The sequence below is a fragment of the Carassius auratus genome, chromosome 19, assembly GCF_003368295.1.
Source record: "Carassius auratus strain Wakin chromosome 19, ASM336829v1, whole genome shotgun sequence".
Lineage (NCBI taxonomy): Eukaryota > Metazoa > Chordata > Actinopteri > Cypriniformes > Cyprinidae > Carassius > Carassius auratus.
The window spans coordinates 28,406,519-28,432,950 of NC_039261.1; the positions used below are offsets into that span (position 1 = coordinate 28,406,519).

The 26,432-nt window shown below is 39.2% G+C and overlaps 1 protein-coding gene across 2 annotated transcripts in view; it reads left to right on the forward strand.

The window, feature by feature from the left end:
- Window positions 1-25,945, forward strand: part of LOC113120110 (nuclear factor of activated T-cells, cytoplasmic 1) — a 45,610-nt gene extending 19,665 nt beyond the window's left edge. Inside the window, exons 7-10 of one of the 2 annotated variants that reach the window (XM_026289992.1) lie at window positions 5,906-5,961; window positions 9,349-9,481; window positions 11,935-12,573; window positions 18,915-20,255. In XM_026289992.1, the coding sequence (XP_026145777.1) occupies window positions 5,906-5,961; window positions 9,349-9,481; window positions 11,935-12,573; window positions 18,915-18,967 (881 nt within the window). In that variant the 3' untranslated portion in view covers window positions 18,968-20,255. Of the gene's footprint in view, window positions 1-5,905; window positions 5,962-9,348; window positions 9,482-11,934; window positions 12,574-18,914; window positions 20,256-25,690 lie in introns of those variants that run through there. The other variant, XM_026289991.1, reaches the window with a different exon arrangement.
- The last annotated feature ends 487 nt before the right edge of the window (window positions 25,946-26,432 follow it).

Genomic DNA, 26,432 nt, shown 5'->3' on the forward strand with positions numbered 1-26,432 from the left:
TTTGCAAACAAATTATTCTTATGAATTGATTCTGAGACCGCCACAAAAATCTTTCTAACTCGTATGTGAGTAAGCAGTTTCAATTATTCTCACTGCTTCATTGAATTGTTTAGGGCCACTACTGAACCGAGAGTAATTTTTACTGAAAGAATCAGTGATTTTGAATAAAATAGTTGAAGCAATGATTCAGTGACTCACACAAAGGCAACCATGCACCATTTACTGGAGTAACAATGTCCATCTTGCAGAAAAACTCAACAAATCGTTGATTTTAAATGATTATCATACTCGTTTCATTTCAAGTATGTAATTTCAACCATCATAGCCATAGAACACAACAAAAACAACATTTTTAAAATAATTGTACTTTTGTAAAATAGTTAAGTTTTTTTATTTTATTTTGTTTAGTTTTTGGTATTGTCTAATTTTTTATTATTAATCTTTTATTTCTTTTTATTTTTTGTGTGTTTTCTTTTTCTTTTTTATATTTTTTGTCATTCACCTGACAATAATCTAAAGGCTTGTCCAAATCCCTAACCTTCCCTATTAGCAACAGTAATAGTGATGCTCATCTAAACAAGCACCACTAATAATGTTGTAAGTTGCGAGTCGTTTCTATGAGTCTTCTGTGTGAGATGAGTTTGTTCTAGAGAAGCTTCGTGAATGAAAACCTCATGCGGGAGTCTGCCTTTCACACTTCAGAACAATAACCTCCGTGTGAAGGAGCCCTGAGGTTTGGCCTGTCCTCAACAACCCTCGGCAACAATGGCGCACTCTCACAAACAAACCAATCACGGCCACAAGCCTCAGGGAATCCCTGCATTGTCTCCTCATTAAGGAGCAGCAAAAAAATTATATTAGACATCCATAAACAGACCATCCACAACAATTGCCTGGCAGAATTTGGCGTCTTTTATTGTTTTACAAGTAAATGCAATGAAAAGGATATTTTTTGAGCACATTGTAGCGTTTTAACGTGGCATAGAAGAGCAGCACTCCTCGACCGAAGACTCCGCAGCTGCTGTTCATTAGCACGTTCTGGAAAACTGGCTCGCTTGAACATCTGCAATTAGGGTCATCCCAGCCTGAGCTCCCCTTTCTCTCTCGTGCCACACGCTGATCCCTTTCACCCAGAGGAGGGGGAGTCGCTCTTTGCTGTAGCTCGGGGAGGACAAGGGAGTCTATTCACAACGCTGTGGCGAGCAGGTCTGCGTTGCGGCATCTGTGTGTGTTTACTGTACAACAGTCTGAGGGAGGCTTTTGGAAGCGCACTACCACCACCACCCAGATCCCTGACTGCCCGGGGCACTAAGATTTCTTTCTTTGTGGCCCACCCTAATCAACAACACAACAGGGCTTTTGATTCTGAACTGGGCTTGGCAAGTACAAGCTGATCCAGAAACAGTTTTCGGCTTTTGAAGTTCGTTTTTGAGGAGTATTTGCTGAGACAAGCATCTTACTAGCTATCAGTAATACTCAGTAGCTAATACATAAAGGAATAGTTTACTCCAAACTCATCATTTGCACATTATTATGTCGTTTCAAACCTGTATGGCTTTGTTATGTAGAACGCAAAAGGTGCTATTTTAAAAAGTCTGAGAGTAAGTAAATGATGGCAGAATTTCATTTTTGGTGAATTGTCCCTCTAGACTTTGATTTGTAAATCGTTGCGGATTGGCTTTCTTAGCGATCAGAATTTTTTCACCCAAGTTTCAAAAGCCATATTTAGGGACCAGAATATCGAACTTGACCCAGAAAGCAATGACACAAACATCAGAAAACCACTCTGAATGTCTTAGCAATTGCATAGTAAGACCCTTTATATATATATATATATATATACAGTCATGCTCAAAAATATGGACACCCTTGGCAAATATGATCAAAGAAGGCTGTGAAAATTAATCTGCATTCATTGTTAATCTTTTTGATCTTTTATTTTAAAGATTCACAAAAATCTAACCTTTCATTGGATAATAAGAATTTAAAATGGGGGGAAATATCATTATGAAATAAATGTTTTTCTCTAATACACATTGGCCACAATTAAGGACACCCTTTTATTGAATTCTTTTTTTTTAAATCTCCATTTGCCAGTTTAACAGCTCTAAATGTTCTCCCATAATGCTTGATGAGGTTAGAGAACACCTGACAAGAGATCAGAGACCATTCCTTCATCCAGAATCACTTCAGACCCTTTAGATTCCCAGCTCCATGTTGGTGCTTCTCTTCTTCAGTTCACCCCCCTCATTTTCTATAGGGTGCAGGTCAGAGGACTAGAATGGGCATAGCAGAAGCTTGGTTTTGTGCCCAGTGACAAATTTTTGTGTTGTTTTTGATCAAGGTGATCCAAACATGGTCCATTATAAGATTTCTAACAAAGTCAGTAACTGATTTTTTTATCTGTTGGTATTTGATATAATCAAAGACACCATGTATCTAAACAAGATGTCCAGGACCTCCAGCAGAAATATAGGCCCACAACATCAAAAATACAGCAGTATATTTCATAGTACACATGGGGTACTTTTTATCCCTGTTTTCACCAAACCCATCTTGAGTGTTTGATGCTAAAAAGATAATTTTTTTAGTTTCATCTGACCATAGAAGCCAGTCCCATTTGAAGTTCCAGTCGTGTCTGATAAATGAATATGCTGTAGTTTGTTTTTGGATGAACTAGGATAATTTTTCTTGAAACCCTCCTAAACAACATGTGGTGATGTAGGTGCTGTTTGACAATTTTAAGGTTTTCTGACCCAGAGACTCAACTGTTTTCTGCAATTCTCTAGCTGTGGTCCTTGGAGAGTCTTTAGCCTCTCAAACTGACCTCCTCACTGCACATTAGGACGATATATATGTATAGATATATGTATGTGTATATATATACACACACACACGTAACCACATATAAACTCTAGTTAGATTTTGGTATTTGAAGTATGTCAGGTTGACCATGGCTTTTAAGAAAAATAGCTCAGGATATTTATTGGTAATGGACTTGTTTGCTTCTCTCTGAGCAAGTATTCTGATATGACGTGGTTAGTGGCTGAGTCTTAGGCAAGAGGATTTTTTTGAGCACCTTATCAAGATGAAGTACATCATGTCCTCATCAGTTCTCCAGTGCAGAGAGCGGGCAGATATTCCACTCACAAGGCTCAGTCTGAGCAGAGAAGAGGGCTCTTATGACCACAGGCTCCACAGTCCTGCACTAGCACTTAAGGACGTCCCACTGGAGGGAAGGCTCAGGAAAAAGATTTAAACTTTGCAGAGATGAGGAGAGCAAGAGAAAAGCTGGGGAACAAAGTGACTAAATATTGTGAAAGAGTTATTTATAAAGAAATAGAGCTGCAGTGACTAATAAATAATAATGGATTAAGTAAAACTGGTTATATTCCCTGAGCTTGTTAAACTCTTTTTTTAAAATGTATAATCCATTTTAAATGTATACTACGTCTACATCAAGTTTGGAATTTGTACGATTTTTTTTTATGTTTTTGAAAGAAAATCTCTCTGATCAAAGTACAGTAAAAAAAAAAATAGTGATATTGTAAAATATCATTACAATTACAGATTTGTGTTTTAGATTTTCAAATATTACTTGCTGCTGAATTTTCAGTAGCCATTACTCCAGTCTTCAGTGTCACATGATACTTCAGAAATCATTTTAATATACCAATATTTGGTGCTCAAGAAGGATTTCTTATTATTTTGCTGTTTTGGATACAATGACTTTTTCAGGATTCTGACCATTAGAACATTCAATGGAACTGCATAAATCTTGTAACGTTACTTAGGTTTTTACCTGTCACTTTTTTTTATAAGTTTGGTGCAAATCCCCCCCCCCCCCCACACACACACACACCCGACTGAACCCACTAACTCTAAACTTTTGAATTGTAATGTATATGTCATTTATAAAAATAATAGAAAAATCACTGTAGATTGACAGATTAATTATAGCATAATATATTTGGCTGCTGACTCTGCATAGTGAAAAAGAGCAGGGACAAAAGAGAGAGAAGGAGACGGTGGGAATTGAGGATCCCTCTAGCATCACATTACCTTCCAGCAGTAATGACAGACCATTCCACCACATCACAAACCGCAGCGCGACTAGCCAGGGATGCCCTCACTGTCTGCCCACGAAATCTAGACCCCACTGTCTAAAGCTTTCCTTTAAAATGCAATCAAAATAGTCTCGGCATTCCATCTTTAAAGTCTGAACAATATGTCTGGAATATTTTGCAAAGCTCTAATGGAAAATTACCCCCAATGCCAGATTCATCGCAATCAGACGTTACTCTAAATCGATGCTATTCTGATCTATTCGCCGCATATGCTGTTGAGTAACTTCAGAAGAACCTGACAAGTCATTTGTCTTGAAATTTGACTAGCGATTAGTCTGACTTGAAGCTTGGGACCTCATATAAATATTTCAAAGAGGTGAGAACAATACATTTGATCTTTCTCCGCGGTATAAATAAAGCACTCAATGTCTAGGAATACAGTCTTCAGGGTCCACTGGAGCATATTTGTCATAGAAAATGATCATGGAAAACCAATACAGTCTTTTCCACCGCATTCTGTTTAAACCCAGGAGCATCATCAATGTGAAAAGTATGATAGCAATATGCAATTATGTAAAATTATGACAGCAGACGAGCCAATGGAAAGTTTAAAAAGATGCGGTGTCTATTGTTTTAAATAAAATTAGAAGAATTTCCTTTCTTCAGCTTGCTTTCTTTTCTTTTATTCTCTCTTAGACACAATGATGCTTTATATTTTCATGTGTGTGTCTGTGGTTTGCCCTAGCGGGTCTCTGCTGTGACCAAACTACCCTGCGGTTTTCTCCTGCTTTTACGGCCCGAGTAAAAACGTCTTTTCAGTGATGTCTTAACTAAAAATAGCAAACAAAACCTTAATATGTCTTTTGTTCCCCAACGTTTGTGTGGGAAAGCCTGTTTGCTCTGAGAAACCAGAGGCTGAAAATAGTTAAATAAAACTTTTTATAATAAGGAGAAAATAAACCAGAGATTGGCGATCGAGAGAAAGGACACATGAGAGTCTGTGACGCGTAAGCGCACCGCACGCTCTTTAGCCAAACAGCCGCTGCTCATTATCTGAAGCAGAGTTTACCAGGCCTTTTATTGGACCCTTCAGACACTATTTGTCATGAGTTGCGAGATTCCACAAGGGGCTGATGTAAGCGACCGGTCCCTTATAGCAAAAGCACGTCACACGCACACACTTCTTGGCTCTGGTAAGATCATTAGGATTGCATCAGCCCCCCATTTGCCCAAGCGGGTCAGAGGTAGACAGGACATGATGTAATTGCGAGGCTGACTGCAGTTTAGCGATAGCTCAAGAAAGACTTTTGGTATCTTATTAATGTGAGGTTGTGGGTGTCTGAAGCGGTGGCTCTCTACTGGTTTTCGGATTTTTGCTTCAGGACCCAGATTTTACATTGGATCTTGAGTGGTGACTCAACACAGTACCAAATAGTACATTATTATATTATATTATATTATATTATATTATATTATATTATATTATATTATATTATATTATATTATATTATATTATATTATATTATATTATATTATATTATATTATATTATATTATATTATATTATATTATATTATATTATATTACAGGCTAAATAGGAAAACTATGAGGTAATATTCTATTAGTATTAGCCATATTACATACTGACATATAAAGTGATTTTACTTTGCACCAAAAATTAATTTTAATTAAATTTATTTGTATATATAAAAATATTGTTTATATTATATTGTTGAATTTAGAACTGAAGCTCTCTGGTCTATTCCTTTGCATGTGTGAGGTGAATCTTAATGATGCTCTATAAATTTGTGCTCTTTTTTTTTTATTTATTGTTTGCAGATGGCCATCACATATGGGAAATGGAGGCCAAAGTCAACAGAGAATCATCCAGATCTGTAAGTCTGCCATTTTTCACTTATTTTTACGATTAAAATGGAAGCAAGATGAAATCCTGAGAACTGTATTAATAAAATAATACAAATATATTCATAAATATATAAGAATTTTGTTGTTGTTGTTGTTGTATTGTCGTGTTTGAGGCAAACAGGTTGTTTTTTGTGTCTAAAGCGGATATAATGTATGTGTTGAGCCCTACTCTCTGCTCTCGGGAGGAAACACACTCACTCACAGACAACACATGCACACGCAAACCTGCTCCTTGTTTTCTCTATGGAAGATTCTTTCTGTGAGAGCTCAGGGACCACAGTTTAGACTCTGGGATTAGACACTGCACCTGCTCCCCACACCACACACTTGTTAGGTAGCACATGTCTGTCTGTAGAGCTCTGACTGTTGGAAGAGGCTCAATCTAAAGGTCTTAACCGTCAGCATTGTCCAGCTCAGAAACATAGACTTAAATTAAATAAAGTTCTGGAATGTGATAGAATGTTTTAATCAAAGGAAAAAAGCACCAGCTATTTACCACTTGATTTGCAGATTCTCGTAAAACGAATGTATAATTGCGTAGTGACTCTTTAATTGCTTCTCGGCAGAACGTTCAAATGCAAATTTGGGTCCCACTATCAGAAAACAAGCTTGCTAAAATTCCTTCAAATTTACGGCAGAGTTTTATTAGCCTCTGTCTGAGCTCATGTGTTCATGATAAAATGAAGAGTGCTCTATGGCTGTCACATATTTTTTTTAGGATGAATTAATGTTTGTTTCTTCCGTGCATGAGCCAAAAGCTCCCTGAAAGCTAGCCTTTGTCTGGTGTCTCTTGGTATATAACTTTATGAGAGCCTCCACGCCTGGTTTCAATGCTCAGCGAGTGAATGGAGACCATCTGTTTGAATGGAGCATTAATGTGTTAGACAATCTTTTACAAGGACGCCTTTGATTTCTGCCCCTCCCTGCCCTGCTGTGTGTGTATATGTATATTTATTTAATGTGAACCATTTTCTCACACAGTCTAAACCACATGGCTCTTTTAGTTTGGTAAGCTGGCTTGTGTCAGTGGCCTTTTGGAAGTTTTGGAAGGGATACGTTTGTCTTTTCACAATCGACAGATTCATGTGCAAATCCAGAAGATAATGCTTGATCTTCTTTAAAGTCACATTACTTTTTCATATAAACACCAACATCTGAAATTTGTTAATGTGGTGTCTGGATGGAGATGCACAGCTTGACTTTTTCGTCAGAGATGATTTGGTGCAAGCTAAAAATCATAAAGGAAAATGGCCTTAAGGTTAAATAAAATGTATTTTTATTTTTATAATTATATTTCTTATAATTGTTTCTGATCTCTTAAATAACACTGTATATTCAGTGCGATCAAACATACAGTAAAATGGTTATACTGTTAAATTGTTTATATTATTTTTATTTATTATATTAAAATCCAGTCTTCAATGTCGCATGATCCTCCAAAAATCTTTCTAATATGCTGATTGGCTGCTCAAGAAACATTTATTATTTTTACCATTGTTGAAAACAGTTGTGCTGCTTAATATTTTTGTGTAAACCATAATATTTTTTGATTATTTAATGAATAGAAAGCATTTATTGACATTAACAGTGTTAAAATCTTTACTTTCACTTTTTTAATGTATCCTTGCTTACAAATTACTTGTTTACAAAAGTCTTACTGAGCCCAAACTTTTATATAGCTGAATACATGTACATTAACTAAACCAGCCTAAAAACTTGTTTTTAGCATGATTTAAGATAAAGATAAGATTTTATTACTGTTTTGTAACATGAAATGCCATCTTTGTCACAATTTTGGTGATTTCAATTGTTCTCAATAAAGTAAACAGAACTCTAGGCCTATTACCAAACTAGCTTCTTTTGGGCATAACCAAGATGAGGCCACCAAATGATCTGAATAGCCTTTTTTTTGGAGTGTGTCATTGCCATTTTGGCACATTATTTTGAGGTAAATCAGAATTTGAGTTTGCTGTGTGCCAAGTGTCCTGAGCACAGCTGCAGATCAGACTAATGGATGAAATTCTCTCTAACACATTGTGCTTGGTCTGGCTTTGCTCTACTGCTAAGGCGTTGTGCTAATATAAATAGTCGGGGAACTCACCTGCACATGGTTCTAAAACCTGCAAGAAGACTGATGACTTCCTCTCTGGCTACTGTACAGCACCTCCATCAATCTCTTCTCAGCCACACAGGGTTCATCTCAGGGTGGAGGAAAAGAGGTTAGGGAGAGATAGAGAGATTGACACTCCCAGCACCTTTCTCACACTGTAGTTACAATCGCAGACGGCTCAGCGGTCAAAAGTTCAGTGGTGTCTGGAGACAGAGAGGGGAGAAGCGCAGGGGGAAATAAACTGTCTGGACGGAGTCCCCGGACACTCTCTCATTCAGGGTGAGAAGCGCAAAAATAACACCGTCTGCTGCTTGCAGTTTGGTTTGTCTGAACCTCAACTGCCCCGAGCTCACAAAGCCACAGTCGCTGGATGCATGTGCGGCTGTTGGACGAAGCACATGGTGTGAGGTTAAATAATGGAGACAGTGTTTAGGATTTTGCTATCTAGAAACCATTTTCATTACAATGTATGATGATTGTGTTAAAATTCGTTATATTTTCCACATTTAAGTACTAGTACTAGAAGTACAGTAACCCACACAATGACTCTGAGGTATTATAAAAACTTTTTTCTGTTTGTTTGCGCATCCTGACCAGCATAGCAGCATTGCACATTTATTTTGGCCATTGGTCGCTTAATGAAGTTTGAACGTTTTTTCCCCCTCATTCCTGTCACTTGGTGGCTTTTGGGTTCCTTGCTTAGTTGGGTTTTAATATTACATAATTTTATCAGTTTGACAGCCATTGTACTATTGGATGAGAATGTGAACTGAATTGAGATGAATAATGGCATTATATTGTCTAGGTGCTTGAGAGCACCGAGTTTGTTTATAATGGACAAATTTGCAAAGTTGAAACTAATATTGAACTGAGTTGAATCAACGCTGAATTTACTTGAGTTGAATAATGACACTGATGTCTTCGGTTGAGCTGCTTATCACTGAATTTAATTTCAGTTTCGTAATTGATAAACTTCACACAGTTATTGAACTGAACTGAAAATTACACGATTGTCTTTGGTAGAGCTACTTTATAGTTGAATTGGATTTGTTCATAATTGAAAAACATTACAATATCGACACTGTTATTGAACTGTCTTGAATCTACATTGAACTCACTCAAGCTAAACAATGACAACTGTCTTTAGTTGAGCTGAATTGAACTTGTTTCGTAATTGATGAACTTTACACAGTTGTTGAACTGAACTGAATCAACACTGAACTGACTAGAGCTAATTGAATTTCAGGTGGCTTTGCTTGTGGATGTCCCACCATACCGGAACCAAAGAATATCCAACCCAGTTAAAGTGAATTTCTATGTGTGCAATGGCAAACGGAAGAGAAGCCAGTACCAGCGTTTCACATACCTGCCCACAAACGGTAAAAAAAAAAAAAAATCACCTCCTGCTTTAATTCATAAACACTCCTTTATTTCTAACCTGTGACTGAATTAATTCAGAAGAAATTCTGAGGCCATTTTTAGTGGATGGAATTGTGGCTAGGTTTTTTTTTTTCCTCTCTCTGTTAAAATCATTTCCATAAAATTTGTTCTTTTCCATACCTGCTCCGAGAGCAGTGGAAGGGCAGTGACAGGGTGGGGTCCAGTATGTGAATGCAATTATTCAAATCCAGACTGGTTGCCAGGTGAAATTTAAAAAAAAATGACTTGACATCTGAAAAGTCCTAACCACTGCTAATTCCCTCAGGCCCAGTGTGCGTAATCAGTGGGTGGTTCAAAGGCTTGAGTCAGACCCAGCTTGTCTCAACCCTGTCTCCTGAAGTGTGGGCACTGCAACTGCTGGCCATCCCACTCACACTGCAGTACTGTCTTTTTTTAGAATGGACATTTCTAAAGATCATGCATTGTATTATTGTCCAGCATATTTTATGAATAATTGTCTTTGGGCCAAAGCAAAGGACCCCTAGAATAATCACAATTTATATTCATTTTTTAATGTATCTGTTAGTGGATCTTACTGTTTAAATTATTATTGTTGTGCAGAACAATGCAGTATTATTGTTGTACACCAAACTATAATTGTACGTCATACATTGAATGTGGATGGAACCATGAAATATTTAGCCAAACATTAGGTTCTTTATAGGGCAGTCTTAAGGTCATTGCTGAAGACCCCTAAAATAAATATTTTTTAATAATTTTATTGCTATTTTTAAATAACTAATTATTCATTAGTTAGATAAATAAATAATAGTTTAATTATTAAAGTAAAAAAGAATAATAATGCAGAGTCATCTATATTGCACATTTTAATTAATGTACTTAAAACGTGCGATGTGCAAATTATTATTATTATTTTTTTTTATTATTATTATTTTTTTTTTTACACAAACTGTTGATTGGCAGATCTCTTGCAGGACTGTCTTCAATTCTATTTTAAGATAACACTGTTTATCATGAATCAAGATGAGGTCTGTTTATTTCAATTCATATTAACACAGAATAACAAATGGGCCCTGATGAGTATAATGAGCCTAAGCTTCCGTGGTAGGTGTTAAAAATCTGAATCATCTGGCTTTTGAGGTTAAACATGAGGCGGAGTGACAGATATCTGCCTGCCTCTATAGTCATGTGCTAGAAGCCTCATTTCCCCTTTCTGGGCTTAAAATAGGTGTCTATGCTCTATTTTAAACCTGTGGTTGGTCTGGGCAGCACAGAGAGTTCCCCTTTTTCTCTTTATTGCTGACAGAATGCAAAATAAAACTTTAGGGCTTCTGTGGAGGCATGTTGGTGTGAGGGATGTCTCATTGCCGAAGAAAAATAAACTGCTGCTGATAGTCTGTCGAGAAATACAGACAGAAGTTAAAAGGTGAAAGATGTAGCATCATGAGGATGAAGAGTTTGTCAACAACAGCTGTATTCTTCCCAGTTGCTCAACATCTGTTCGCCAGAATCACATGCACCAAGAAACAACAGTGAGGTAGTTTTTAGTTGTAATTCATGTCATTATCAGTCTTTTCAATGCCTTCAATAATTGGATGCTGAAAACAGAAGTACATTAATGTTTTCTTTTGTGCAATGGTGTATTTTCCTGTAGGAACAGGAAGTTTATATATAAAAAATACAAAAAACATTTAAAAAGTAACCAATATGCTTATATTTACATTGCAGCTGTGATTTGCATACTGAGTATATAGTATATATGACCTCAAAACTAAAAGGCATGAACTAAAGGCCACAATAGTATCTTTTCACAAAGTCTCAAAGTCTATTTTGCTACTGTGTATGTCAAAAACGGGCAGCCTTACTGTTAGTTTGAACTCCATGCTCTCAATATGTACAATCTGCTGATCTGTTTCTAATCCAGTCTCAGTCCAGTTCTTAGCTCAGTTGCAATTTGGCTCATTTAAACCTGAGATCCCATCTTAAAATTACACACTGAATCTTCTACTTAGAGAAGAATGCAGATTTTTTTTCTTGATTTTTTTGTAGAGCTATGGATGTGAAGCTACTGTAGCAGTAACATATTTCATAATGCACGCTTATATGGTATTAGCACTGGGGGCAGATCCAAAAAAAATAGCCCTTTTATTTTCAAAAGCAGCTGGAAGGCTCTTGTGGTGATGATTCATCCCTTTTTTCCCTCTTTCTTTAAATATTTTCAGTTGGGCGGGAGCACGTAGCCTCAGACACATAGTCTCATTGATGAGAATGTTTGTTTCGCTGCGGGTATCCTAGCCACAAACCCACTCACTCTCGCTAGCTCGCATAAAGTCACATGAACCCGGAACGTGTGTTTATTCGTTTTTCTCCTTTCCCCGGTTTTCTTCATCTGATCTTCCTCTTTGCTGTCTTTTGCCCTTCGCCTCCCTAGTTCCAACCATAAAAACAGAGCCACACGACGACTACGACCTCCCCCAGGTATGTGTGCCGCTCCATCCTGCCGGGTTGGCCCTGCATCCGAAGCCCTACTACAACCCCCCGGCGATTACCCCCATGATGCCATCAGAACTAAGGCCTTGTGTCACAGGCTCCTTCACATCCAGCCCTCAGAGACTGGTGGCAAAACCCACCTCCCTGTCCTGCTCGTCCTCCCCTAGCACCAGCCCCAAACTCCAGGATCTTTCCCCACCTCACCTCTCCTCTAAGTGCCTATCAGCGGGATCGAACCTAGGTCCCCAGTCTCCAACGGTCCCACACGTCTCCACCATCCAACCCACACCCGGACGCTACCCGCAGTCCATCCTCTACCCAACAGGAAGTGCCGCCTCTTCTCCAGGGTCCCATCCTTCCACCCCAAACTCTGCACCAGAACTCCCCTTCACTCCCAGCCAGAGTCTAACCCAATCACAGGCCACCAACGAGGCCTCTGCATTAGGAGCTCAGATAACCAAAGGACCGGTGAGGAGCGGGTCTTCCCCCATCCTACAGGAGGAGGGAGATGCCCCCACCATACTGGCTGTCAGCATAAAGCAGGAACCACAGGAACTGGATCAAATGTACCTAGATGATGGTAAGTGACAGCGCAATATTCCAGTGAAATTTAGTGACCGTGTGCATCGTAGTCTGGTGATGTAATGCCCAACAGATGTTTCTAATTGCTTGATGTTTTTGCCTGAGTGCTCCTTTACAAAATTAAGATCCAACGCAGTGCTAACCGTACCGCCACATTGACAGCAGCCCTGTTCCATGGTGTTTAATATATCGAGAACGCAAGTTAAATTAACTGGAAAGTTAATGAATGACTTCATCGGTTTGCCTTCAACTTTTGTGTTAAATTTTAAGCATCTGTGGAAGAAATGTTCAACAGATGGAAGAATTTTAATATCAGATCTGTCTATTAAATCATAAAAGCTAATAGATAATGGTTTTCTAGTTGTAGCCAGATCTTTGACTAAATGGCAAAAAGTCCACCGTAGCTTATTGTGGCCCAGAGCTATTTGAATGACATAAAGCAACCAATAACAGTTTGCAGTTTTCATTTGGAGCGAATCGTCCGCATCAGACAAAATTCAAACATAGTGTCAAACAAATATAGAGAATACGCTACCATTCAAAAGTTTGGGGCTGGTAATGAAGAAGTCTCTTATGCTCACCTAAAAATCTAAATAACTTATATAATATATATTGAAAATATAGTTTATACCATGTATATAAAGATTAAAAAATCTTTAAAAAAATTATTCTAAAAATCTCTTTAGCCATGATCTTATAAGGATTTTTTACTAATCCTATTTTTGTATTAAATTGAATGTCCCTTATCCAAAGTGCACCAGTAGGTTCGACACAATATCCAAGTAGCACCCTTTACATACTTATCTAACCTGGCAAAGTTTGGCAAATCCAGTGAATATTTTAACATGGTAAACTTTCTTAAATAAACCTGTTTGCCCTGACTCTGGGAATTTGTGTAATGTCAGCCAATCAGATTAAAACTTGCCAAATTGTGAAAGTACTGTCCAGTTTTGTATGTAATATGCATCAGGTGATCCCTGGCCGGTTTGTGGGTGTACTGACACTGAGACTAATGGCTCTCTAGTGTATTCACAGACCCAAACCTTATTGGTAATGAAAAGATCTGCTAAAACATCACATGGTGCTTCAAGCACAACAAGAGGTCGCTTTTCAGCAATGTCATTAAGTTTGTATCGGGGGGATATACAAATAGTCTGGACACCATTCAGCCCGCAGCTTTTCAACACTATAGAACACATGATGGGCCATCAGTGTTTATACAGCCCTAGGAACACTTTTGAGAACGTAAAACACTTATATGCTATATATTTAGCGAGGGAAATTGTTCTGCTAACGATCTAAGATCCTTTCTTGGAGTCTAAAGAAGATGTCGGATAGCAGATTACAGATGCCATAGTGGTTTCCTTAAGTTCCAGAAGAGGCTTAAGTCTTCATACGTTTGAGCAGTTGAAATATAGTCCATACCGCTCAAACTAAGCCGAAACATGGACAAGTAGTTATGCATGGAGTGAGAGCAGGATTTTTTATGGGTTTGCTTGTCAAAATTATTACCTGTCAGTAGTTATTATTATACACTACCTATCATGATGATTTATGACTTTGACCTTTGACCTTTTGACAGGTTGAACTTCCGGTAACCTTATGATGGATGGGCGGAACTTTCCGACTTCAAGGGTTAACCTATGACCTTTCCAAGCATCGATCATGTGCTTTTGACAGAAAGTTTTACCCTATTGACCTAATTAGTTCTAAATCATGGTTTTGACGGCTAGTTTAAACGGAAGATGAAAGACTCCTCACGCATCGATCATGCGGTTGTGACAGAAAGTTTTACCCTATTGACCTGTTAGTTTTAAATTAAAACGGTATATGAAAGACTCCCCAATCATCGATCATGTGGTTTTGACAGAAAGTTTTACCCTATTGACCGTTAGTTTGTTTGAAGTGTGTGCCAGTTGTTTGAACTCTGTGTCAGTTAGTTTGTTTGAAGTTTATCACAGTTATACGGTTATGTGTGTGTGTGTGTGTGTGTGTGTGGTTATAAGACTTCTCCCCCTCCCATTACATTTATGAGCGGTGTATAAATGGGGTCGGTGTGTTCTACACGCATCACCGGAAAGGGAAACATGAGCTACATGAGCATGGATGGTTTATCCTCCCCTCAATCGGCAGATTTGGGACCGAGCAACAGGATGTTGAATAGCCTGACTATGGCGCCGAGAAAACCTTTCGGACACATCCGTTTGACAAGTTTTCTCCATGAAATTTCAGAATGGACTAAAGGTGAATTTATGATGCGTAGTAACCGCGTATTTGGATACAAATTTCACAAACCAACTCGAGTCGTTACGCTCTACACCACCGACGGCCTCGGTGAGTTTCAGGCTGGGGAAGACGAGTGTCTGGTATTTCCTGAAAAAGACTGGTCTCTATTTTACAAACGTGTCTGGAATGATCTGAATGAAGGCGGCGAGGAGCCTTTGTACGTGGCAGAGTGGGACGGGACGACCCCGAATGTCCGGTACCGTGTGGTGGGTGACCATACTCAAAAGAGACCGAATGATTCTGTTTACATATTCTGCTGTAAAGACAAGACAAAGCTCAACAACACACGGTTTGGACGCATCCTGCCTAACGAGCATCACGATCTGTATGAAATGCAGTTTTTGTTCAAGTGGTGCGATCTGGATCTACTGAATAGGCTTTTTTCAACCATCAACAAAATGTTCAAATGGTGTGACATGCATGACGGATACAACAAAATTAAAGTGCAACTGTTCCACCCCGAGAGATGTGCTCGGAGCAGCACATACTCTCTGCCGTCCCCGCCCATTCACTACAACCATTCTAAAGCTCCACGGTCGGACCTCGTCAAGCGCCGTGTATAAATCAAGGCTGAAGCGCTCCAACGCCCCCCTCCCCTTTTCCGCAGCGATCATAAAATACCGCGACTCGACCCTCCCGAGCATCATTTATAAACCATGGCCGAAGACCACGTATGCAGCTGCGGTATCTCTTTGGCTGTTACGGTATCGTGACACGCGGTATCGGGGTGGGATGCGTCCATAATAATCTTGCTCACGAGATTCGTCATCTGCTCTTTGTAATGGTCTTTAAACAATAATTCCATACAGTACTTTAGGCTACAGGCTGCACCCATGTTGGAGACGGTTTGGTCACTGGCCATTCGCGTTTGGGAGATTTTCCCAGAGATCAACGACGTCGCCGACTATTTCCTTGCAGGGTTTGTCCAGAAGTCTTGCCCTGATTTCTTCCACCTTGGAGACGATGAATGGTTCGTCTTTTAATTCGCGCAGAATAGTCCCGACTGTTCCTTGAATACGATGGGGTTGAGATTTTAACCCGCACCGCTCCAGGAGGGTAGTGATGATGGAATGAAAAGAGGGTTTAAACAGCTTGCCCGAAAGTTCGTCAAAGTGTGTGTCGAAGTAGTAGTTGGGAGGGTCAAACAGACAGGAATGTTGCAGCTGACTAGGATGGTCAATCGCGCAACCCTCGCACTCGTCCTTCTGCTTATTGTTGATGAGATGTTGCAGTAAAACCACGGTCGCGGCTTTCACGATTTTGAATCCGACGTCGGTGAAACATCCGTCTACGACGTCGAAGTCAGGATTAGAATGAGGAAGGGTTCGGTCGAATGTAGAGGAGTCTTGCGATTGGGCTCCCAACAACATCGTCACCGCTGAAGCCTCGGACCTCCAAAACTACTTCGGACCACCTATCAAACGTAGCTTAGACTCGGATCTGATGATCGGGACCCCCAGCCCCCACGGAGGGGACAAAAGTTTAGGGGTCCAATCGCAAGACTCCTCTACATTCGACCGAACCCTTCCTCATTCTAATCCTGACTTCGACGTCGTAGACGGATGTTTCACCGACGTCGGATTCAAAATCGTGAAAGCCGCGACCGTGGTTTTACTGCAACATCTCATCAACAATAAGCAGAAGGACGAGTGCGAGGGTTGCGCGATTGACCATCCTAGTCAGCTGCAACATTCCTGTCTGTTTGACCCTCCCAACTACTACTTCGACACACACTTTGACGAACTTTCGGGCAAGCTGTTTAAACCCTCTTTTCATTCCATCATCACTACCCTCCTGGAGCGGTGCGGGTTAAAATCTCAACCCCATCGTATTCAAGGAACAGTCGGGACTATTCTGCGCGAATTAAAAGACGAACCATTCATCGTCTCCAAGGTGGAAGAAATCAGGGCAAGACTTCTGGACAAACCCTGCAAGGAAATAGTCGGCGACGTCGTTGATCTCTGGGAAAATCTCCCAAACGCGAATGGCCAGTGACCAAACCGTCTCCAACATGGGTGCAGCCTGTAGCCTAAAGTACTGTATGGAATTATTGTTTAAAGACCATTACAAAGAGCAGATGACGAATCTCGTGAGCAAGATTATTATGGACGCATCCCACCCCGATACCGCGTGTCACGATACCGTAACAGCCAAAGAGATACCGCAGCTGCATACGTGGTCTTCGGCCATGGTTTATAAATGATGCTCGGGAGGGTCGAGTCGCGGTATTTTATGATCGCTGCGGAAAAGGGGAGGGGGGCGTTGGAGCGCTTCAGCCTTGATTTATACACGGCGCTTGACGAGGTCCGACCGTGGAGCTTTAGAATGGTTGTAGTGAATGGGCGGGGACGGCAGAGAGTATGTGCTGCTCCGAGCACATCTCTCGGGGTGGAACAGTTGCACTTTAATTTTGTTGTATCCGTCATGCATGTCACACCATTTGAACATTTTGTTGATGGTTGAAAAAAGCCTATTCAGTAGATCCAGATCGCACCACTTGAACAAAAACTGCATTTCATACAGATCGTGATGCTCGTTAGGCAGGATGCGTCCAAACCGTGTGTTGTTGAGCTTTGTCTTGTCTTTACAGCAGAATATGTAAACAGAATCATTCGGTCTCTTTTGAGTATGGTCACCCACCACACGGTACCGGACATTCGGGGTCGTCCCGTCCCACTCTGCCACGTACAAAGGCTCCTCGCCGCCTTCATTCAGATCATTCCAGACACGTTTGTAAAATAGAGACCAGTCTTTTTCAGGAAATACCAGACACTCGTCTTCCCCAGCCTGAAACTCACCGAGGCCGTCGGTGGTGTAGAGCGTAACGACTCGAGTTGGTTTGTGAAATTTGTATCCAAATACGCGGTTACTACGCATCATAAATTCACCTTTAGTCCATTCTGAAATTTCATGGAGAAAACTTGTCAAACGGATGTGTCCGAAAGGTTTTCTCGGCGCCATAGTCAGGCTATTCAACATCCTGTTGCTCGGTCCCAAATCTGCCGATTGAGGGGAGGATAAACCATCCATGCTCATGTAGCTCATGTTTCCCTTTCCGGTGATGCGTGTAGAACACACCGACCCCATTTATACACCGCTCATAAATGTAATGGGAGGGGGAGAAGTCTTATAACCACACACACACACACACACACACACATAACCGTATAACTGTGATAAACTTCAAACAAACTAACTGACACAGAGTTCAAACAACTGGCACACACTTCAAACAAACTAACGGTCAATAGGGTAAAACTTTCTGTCAAAACCACATGATCGATGATTGGGGAGTCTTTCATATACCGTTTTAATTTAAAACTAACAGGTCAATAGGGTAAAACTTTCTGTCACAACCGCATGATCGATGCGTGAGGAGTCTTTCATCTTCCGTTTAAACTAGCCGTCAAAACCATGATTTAGAACTAATTAGGTCAATAGGGTAAAACTTTCTGTCAAAAGCACATGATCGATGCTTGGAAAGGTCATAGGTTAACCCTTGAAGTCGGAAAGTTCCGCCCATCCATCATAAGGTTACCGGAAGTTCAACCTGTCAAAAGGTCAAAGGTCAAAGTCATAAATCATCATGATAGGTAGTGTATAATAATAACTACTCCTGTCATTTCTCCGCTGGCAAAATATAACACGTTTTACCAAGCGCTAACATGGCTTCCTGTGTCATTAGAAGTTTGGATTGCATTTCTTCTAGATTGCAGCTATAATGGACTCTGTCAGGTGTGGCATTGGCTGAGCTTGTCAACCACTCTTATTAATTTGTTTTGAAAACCGAGGCACTTTTCTAAAGGCACGAAATCATCGTCTGTCATGCATGGCTGTCAGTGTATCTAGAATTCAAGTTTTCTGATGCTTTAGCTGTCTTATTATTATAATTTAAAGATGTTCCTACTTGTAATGTGCTTGAATCAGCTGTCGAGTGTGATGAAGGTGCTTTCAAACTTCACCACCAACTGCTTAACCATTACTTCAGTCTTCATTTACTGCTCACTGTTTCCTCTGATATGCTCCTTCTGTTGTTTTCCTTTGCTTCTTGAGGAGGGGTTACAAACCCTTTTACTCATGGAAACTCTTACAAAAGCTGGCTGTGAGCCTGGCTCCTGGCCTTCACCAGCCGTAAGCTTTGAGGGGCCTCTCTGCAATAAAGCACACTGACTTGGCCACTGTCGACGCAAGCCTGTGGCTTGAGCGCTGCCAGGAAGCTCGATCCAGCTCGGCCTGTGCCAAAGCAGTAGATCCTGCAGTAAAGGAAGGGGTCACTACGGGAACCGCTCCACTCCACGTGACCCAAGAGCTGGGTTCCCCATAAGAAACCACAACAAACTTTCCAATTTAGCCTGTGGCGCTGTTAAGAAATGCATGTAGGAGTGGTGAGCAGTTTGGACATTCAGATCATTGAGCAAGTACAGGACTTGTGAAACATATTTATGCAACATGGTGAATTTAGAATGCACTGTTCATTTATATCTACAAATAGTGGGAATGTTTTTAAAACTGAAAAGCACTATCAACTTTAGTTCTGTTTAAGAAATATTAAGGTGTTTTTCATGTCGTTCCAAACATGTATGAGTTGATTCTATTTGTGGAGCCAATACAGCTAATACAGTGACAGTCAATGGGGTCCAAAACAGCACCCAAATGACTTTCAATGCATGGATCAAAATAAAACTCTGACATGTTTTTTCTTCCTTTATGTTCCACCAAAGTAAATTATAAAAGTATTTTAGGTGAACTAACTATCCCTTAAAGAAATCTGTTTGTTAGGTGCTTACATAAGTGTTTGAGTAGACAAGATTGGCCAGACGTTGTTAGTCACCTCCAAGTTGTGACTAACAGAATCGTTATTTTGCTAATATTGATTCAAAGGCCAAAAAACATCTTGTGGTCTGGTACTTGGTCAAGCTAGCATAGTTTTTGAGGAAGATATACCCTCGTGACTCAATTATGTTGCTGGTCATTGCGTAGATGAAAAATCCCAGTGTGACTGTGATCCTGACCCAGGGTCTGTTTTTCTTGTCTTCAGCTGATTAAAACAATTAGGACTTCTGGGAGTTTTGGCGCTTGTGGACCACTTAATGAGGCTAACAGTGCTGGTGGGATAATTGTTTGGTAGTTCCTTGTTCCCCCATTGTTTCCTGAAGGTAGAGAGCGGGCCAGGTCTCCGGGCTCTATCACACGGATCCAGCTGCCGCTTATCCTGGTCCAGCAGGATGCAGGTTCTTGGATTACCTCACATCCACATATTCACTTCCCAGTCAGAGTCGCAACAGCAATCCCGGAGATACGAGACCTTAATATCAAAGTTCAAGAGGTGCAATTGTCAGAATAAATGGTATATATACAAAACATTCAAAAAAATATTCGTTTATGAACTAATGGAAGGCCTTAATTTCTTAATTTAGTCTGATAGATATGTAAAATGTTCAGTTGGTTACTAAAATGGTCATTGGCTGTAATCATAAAGTATTCTGAGCTTTTTATTACAAATGTCGGAATCACTGAATGGAATGGAACATGGAATCGACTCATGCCATGTTTTCCTAAGTAGGTCTGATGGAATTTTTTGGTTCAAACTTTTACCTTCATGCACTTGGCACATGATTTTATCAAAAGTAAGTTACTTTGCATTCAAGTCAAAGAATCTGTATATATTTTTTCAAATCATACTAGTGTTATGCCAGCATTATCTATTAGAATTGTTTGTTAGTGTGTGTGTGTGTGTGTGGCTCTTTTATACTTTCGGGTCTTCATTTGAATTTTTATTATATTTTAATCATTTTGTTGTGTCCAAATATCCTTTATATTATTTATTTATTTATATTTTACGTTACTGTTTATGATTAATTTATTTCAAGTTTTAGTTCAGCTTTAGTTTTTTTTAGGTCCAGTCACTTCAACTTTTGCAAAACCAACATTTTAAATTTTCATTTAGTTTTAAGCTTTGCTAATATTTATATTTTATTCTATTTCAGCTTTATTTAATTTAACCAAAATGGTTCTAGTTAACAATAATAACCCTGGCTCCTGCATTCCCTGGGAACTGAACCCATGGTCTTGGTTGGTTAGCAGCATGCTCAATTGTTGGAGATGCTATTGTTTTTAATGCGCTAAATGGTGTAGCGTTTTTAATGTGTTATTGAATAGAAAATGACATCTAACATTTAGATATATTTTTCCAAGCAGAGGCTTATAAAAACTTCTCTGGCTAATGCACTGAATCATGAACACCATCTCTTCCACACTCTATAAACTCTATCCATGCATCATCTTCACTCTGAATCATTTATCACGTGCTGAAATACCTCTAGAGTCATGCTAAGCTTATCGGGTTATGAAGGGTAAGTTCTGATTATTCTTTGGTGCCAATTCAAACAGCACCAGACTGAAGTCAAAAAACGCTTGTAAGCTTGATATGAAGCCATAAGCAATGTCTCATATTTCAGCTATTATTGTATATCCAGTCACTTATCACTTGTTGAAGCCCTTTCATTAGACTCCTCATTCGAAATGTGGCAGCAAATTGAGATGTATCCTATGGCAACTGCCAACAGTTTTCTTCTCAAGCCAACAGTCTACAAAAGCAACATCACAGTACATGAGTCACTTACTGCTATCCTTAGCCAAAACCCCAAACCAAAAAAAATGTAAGTTTTCATCATAACAGGGTCCCTAGAGTCTCTCTGCTCAACACAAATATCTTGATTGCTTTGGATATGTTCACGTTTCTTTTTGTACTCTTTCTTTGTGGGATGCTCACTTAAGCATGAGTTCACAAGAAATCTGTGTGTCCTGTTATTCATGCCATGAAGAGACACAGTTCAAATGGATTTGGTCGATCAGGTCAGTGGAAGATGAAACCTCAAGGGAACTGTGAACATAGTTAGAGTTATGCTGCTTGCAATGAATCTGGTTCAGTTCAAACACGTTGCAAATACTCAAAGTATTAGTAGACGCTTCGTCATCACAGCATTGGTATTTGGACCAAGACTCAATAGGTCATAGTTAAGCAGCCCTCGCATAGTTGTATTAATCACAGAACATCCTATTATCTATTTACTTCTATTCTAAGTTTTGATTGGCTGAATATCGTCCCACCATTTGTATCATGCCGCTTGTCTGTGTTTGTTCCAGACAGACTGTCTGCCTGCATTAGTGGTAGTGATTCAAAGAAAGAATCACTGAATCATTTATTTAACTGAATGATCCAAAACACTGATTCATTTACACTGCCACAGCTGTCTTTATGATTGTTCAATCATTAATTCAGCTGATTCATTTAAAAACGCTGATTCATTCGGCAGTGAAATATAACTGGATATTGCTCAGAGAAAGTAGTGCATCTAAAGAGTAGGTTACTTGATTTAATGCTTTCAGTGCATTACATTTGAAGAATATATACCGTTTAAGGGTTTGATGTCAGCAAGACCTTATATTTAAGGAATTAATGCTTTTAATTAATGCTTTTAGGATGTATTGAATTGACAAAATATTTATTTTCTCATAAATTCATATAATATTTCTGTTTCATAGAAACCATTTACATTTTAAAATATAATAATATAGAAAACAGTTATTTTACAATTTTGTAACATTTCACAATATTACTTTTTACTGTATTTTGACTTATTTCAAAACATTGACAAAAAAAATAAATGTAACCAATTAATGGTACTGGTGTGATTAAGTGATTGTGTAGTGATTGATTTGTTTGAAATTTTATTGTGCATTCAATATTTATTTGGTTTGTGGTGCTTTGGGTTTTTTATTTTCAGATCTTTTTCCACTGCAATGTGTCCGTCCCTTCAACTCAGTCTTTTAGACCCAAAAAGATGCTTTCTTTAATGTCCAGCTCACCATAAATCATGCAAATAAAATTTGATTGCATGTGTGCAGTCGTGCCGGTATTTCTTCTCAACCTCCTCTGTTTTGACAGTTGGGAACCTAGTGATTCAAGAGACCTGCGTTTTAATGTCCAAACTCCCATGGCAGTTGTTAAGGCTCGCCAAATTTTTCAAGAAGATGTATTGGCGTAATTTACTCCCAACTGTCAAAGGTCCCTAATTGTTTCAGCATGGAGTGGTGTTTGTGTGGCACGTCCATGTGTGAATTTCTCCCCATAATTCAGCCAATCTTATTGATTCATTTCCTGTTCATATATTAGTGCTACTTAATCAGAATGCTACTGGCAGTAGCGTATCATATGGGCTTATGCTCAAGCGAATATGAAATCTTAATGGATTTTAATATTTATAAGGGTGTGAAAAATATTCCTCCAACTTTAAGTATATCAGTGGTTCAAGTTCTGGTATTTGGGGGTAAATCAAAGTGCAGTTTTCAGTGTTTTGTCAGCTGACTGTTCCCAATTTTATTTTGGCACGTTGTTGATGGTTTAAGGTGTTTCCGAGTAATAGCTCTTTTAGATCCAGGAGAAAAAGTGAAACCAGGAGCCTGGGAAGAGACCGTGTCAGGCTGAGGTCAGGTAGGCTGGGTGCACTGCGCCTCATGAGGAGATGAAAGACAGATTCAAATTCATTGTTTAGAGGGAACGTCAGCATTCCGGACGACTTCTCCGTCCCTTAGGCAGTTTTGCAGTTGGAGCGTGAAGGCCATGGTTCATTTGCAGGGAATTCCTCAGCAGGCTTCCTGGTCTTGGCCGGGAGCGACACATGAGGGGAGGAAATCCACCGCCTTCAGCCCACGTGTGTCTGCTCGTACTCACTCTCTCTTTTTGTGTCACTGCCTTTAGATTTTTGGGATTTTAAAGCATACGTGACTTTTTTTTAGAGGTTGTACAAGGACTTTTGAAACAAACTAGTGGTCAACCGAAATGGGTTTTCCAGTATATATTTTTAATTCATCAGTGGATATTGAAAAAAGTATCACAGTTCCCATAACATATTATCAGCACAGAAGTTTTCAAAACTGATAATAATAAGAAATGTTTGAGCAGCAAATCAGCCCATCAGAATTATTTCTTTGAAAGATACTGACACTTAAGAAAGGATGCTTTGCCATCACAGAAATAAATTACATGTTAAGATGCATTAAAATAGAAAACAATTATTTTAAATGTTATTAATCTTTTTACTGTATTTTTTGATCAAATGCGGCCTTAAGTATTTTCTATTAAAAAATTTAAATATCTCAAAAACAATAGCAAAACGATAAAGGTTTAAAAATATATTTAATGAAAAACACACATTTTACACCAAATACATACAAATTAGGCCTGAAAAAAGGACTGACACAAGACCTTCAGTGCTGCTAATCTCAAAATGACCAAAAATATGCCAATTCATTGGCTTATCTCTAATATAAACAATGCAAAACCCAGAAATGGTTATTTCTGTATAAATTGCCATTAAATTTGCGGTCAAGGAAACTATGACTGAATGTTTGATGGCATTAAAAAAATGCAGGATTCTTCTTTGAGGATGATATTCCTCACCACAAATGAGAAAAACACACACAGCTTGTCTAATAGTTATCAAATGCTTCCTGCAGGTGCTTACGTCCATGCTAAAGAATTCAAAGGCCAGCTAAAGTGGTCTGTGCTGTGATCGTAAGGGAAGAGGAATGTGCTGTTTTGAAACCGATAGAGCATTTGATACGACTGACTATCTACGCCCCTCAGAGCTTTGAGAGCCGTTAGCAAAGAAACGTGAAAGCGAATTACTCTTCTCAGAGCTAAAAGGCTCAAATGTTTTGCAATAAACCGCTGAAGGCTTGAAAACTGAAATACAGACATTCAGGGAAGGGTAATGTGCTGTGTTTTGGTCATACAATGCTCCCTGTGGGCCTGAGAGTAAGATGATATGTCTGCCGCTAATATGCTAACATGCTAACTTTAAGAGGCAGTCTCATCCGGTTTCCCCTGCTATCACACAGCAAGTGAGTGCCAGGCTGTTTGTATAGCCTGAAGGCATGCTAAGTCACTTCCCATGCTTAGGCCAAAGAATACGGCTGACAGAAGGAGCCAGGGTCCTAGTGTGTGGGAAAAATCAAAGACAGATAGAGTGCAGGAAGACAGCAGACAGCTGGAGTTGCAGGGACCTCCATATGAGGGCATGATATCTTCTAAGTCTCACGGAGGCCACTCAGAGAAATTTTATTTATTTTTATTTATGTTAGTTATTTTGACTGTTTGTTTGGAGTTTTAGACGCTGTATATGGGGAATTATAATAGGACATTTGAAATTTAATTTCTTTTTCTACCATTAAATGATTTTCCTATGTTCCTTGGACCTAATTAAAAGTGATAACATTGACACTTTGTTAATTAGGTATCAGGATTAGAAAGAAAAAAAAAAGATCATTAAATATTTTTCAATTGAAAATTAGTCACATTACACATTTAAAAAGAGTTTCATACCGACTCATTATATTTTGAATACTCTAGTCATATCAACCGCCAGATGAGTACACAAACTATTGTTCAGAGATTTGAGATCAGTAAGAATGTTTGGTAAGGAAATTAATATTTAGGAACGATGCTTTAAATGATGTGAGCATAAGAGAGATACAAAAAAAAAACTTAAATGGTAGTGTATGTTGACGAGACACTCGTATTCAATGTGTTGCAAAAGATCTGAATCTGCAACAGAGAACATTTTAATGCAGTGTTGCAGGTAAACAATACATCATCCATATAAATCGTTCACATATAATAAATATCTTGGTGACTACAGTTCAGTAAACATATTGTGAAAGTGCATTTAGCAATATTTTTCTGTGGTGATGCAATGTCTACTGCAGATGAATTGTTTGTTTTGGGTGTAGCCTAAAAGTAACATGATTTCAACTTGTTTTCACAGTTAATGAAATCATAAGGAACGATCTCTCCAGCATCTCCGTTCACAGCCACGCATAGCAGCCTAAGGTCCCTCTGAGAAGACCACGGCAATCATGAACTCTTCAGCATACCAAATTTCTGACAGAAGATCTGAATCAGCAAGACCTGACTCTGATAACACCAGTTCAACAAACAAACCTTATGCACTCAGAGTTCCACTTCATACGAAGCCATCGGAACGCATCGAACCTTGCTTGCTTGTTTGTTTGGGTTCGGGGGGGGGGGGGGGGGGTGGGGGTGGGTCTGACTGAAAACCAGCCTAAAAGCACAGAAAAAACAAGTGCACTTCATTTCAGAATTTATCAGCACATCCTGCCTGGCCCGAGTGTGTGCTGTTGTGGACCAAGTTGTCTCTCTTTTGCTTTCCTATTTACGCTTTTGTACTCAGTGTAGCTTTTTAAATTATTACCGTAAGTGCAGTTTGACCTTTTAATCTGTACACAATCATGTATATTTCTAAAAAGAACATTCGAGTCTGGTCACAAATCAGTAACTTTGCAAGGCAAAACCCAGACATGAAGTTGACGCATGCACATTTCTTAATTATAACCTAAACCTTTTTTTTTTTTACATTTGCTTTGGATGCATGCATATGTGAATGCAGGTGTGCACGTCTGAACGCTCGCTTTTGTCTATATGTGTTTTTGTTACATTTCATCATCCAATGGCACAAACACATGTTTAACTCATGAACACTGTTCTTC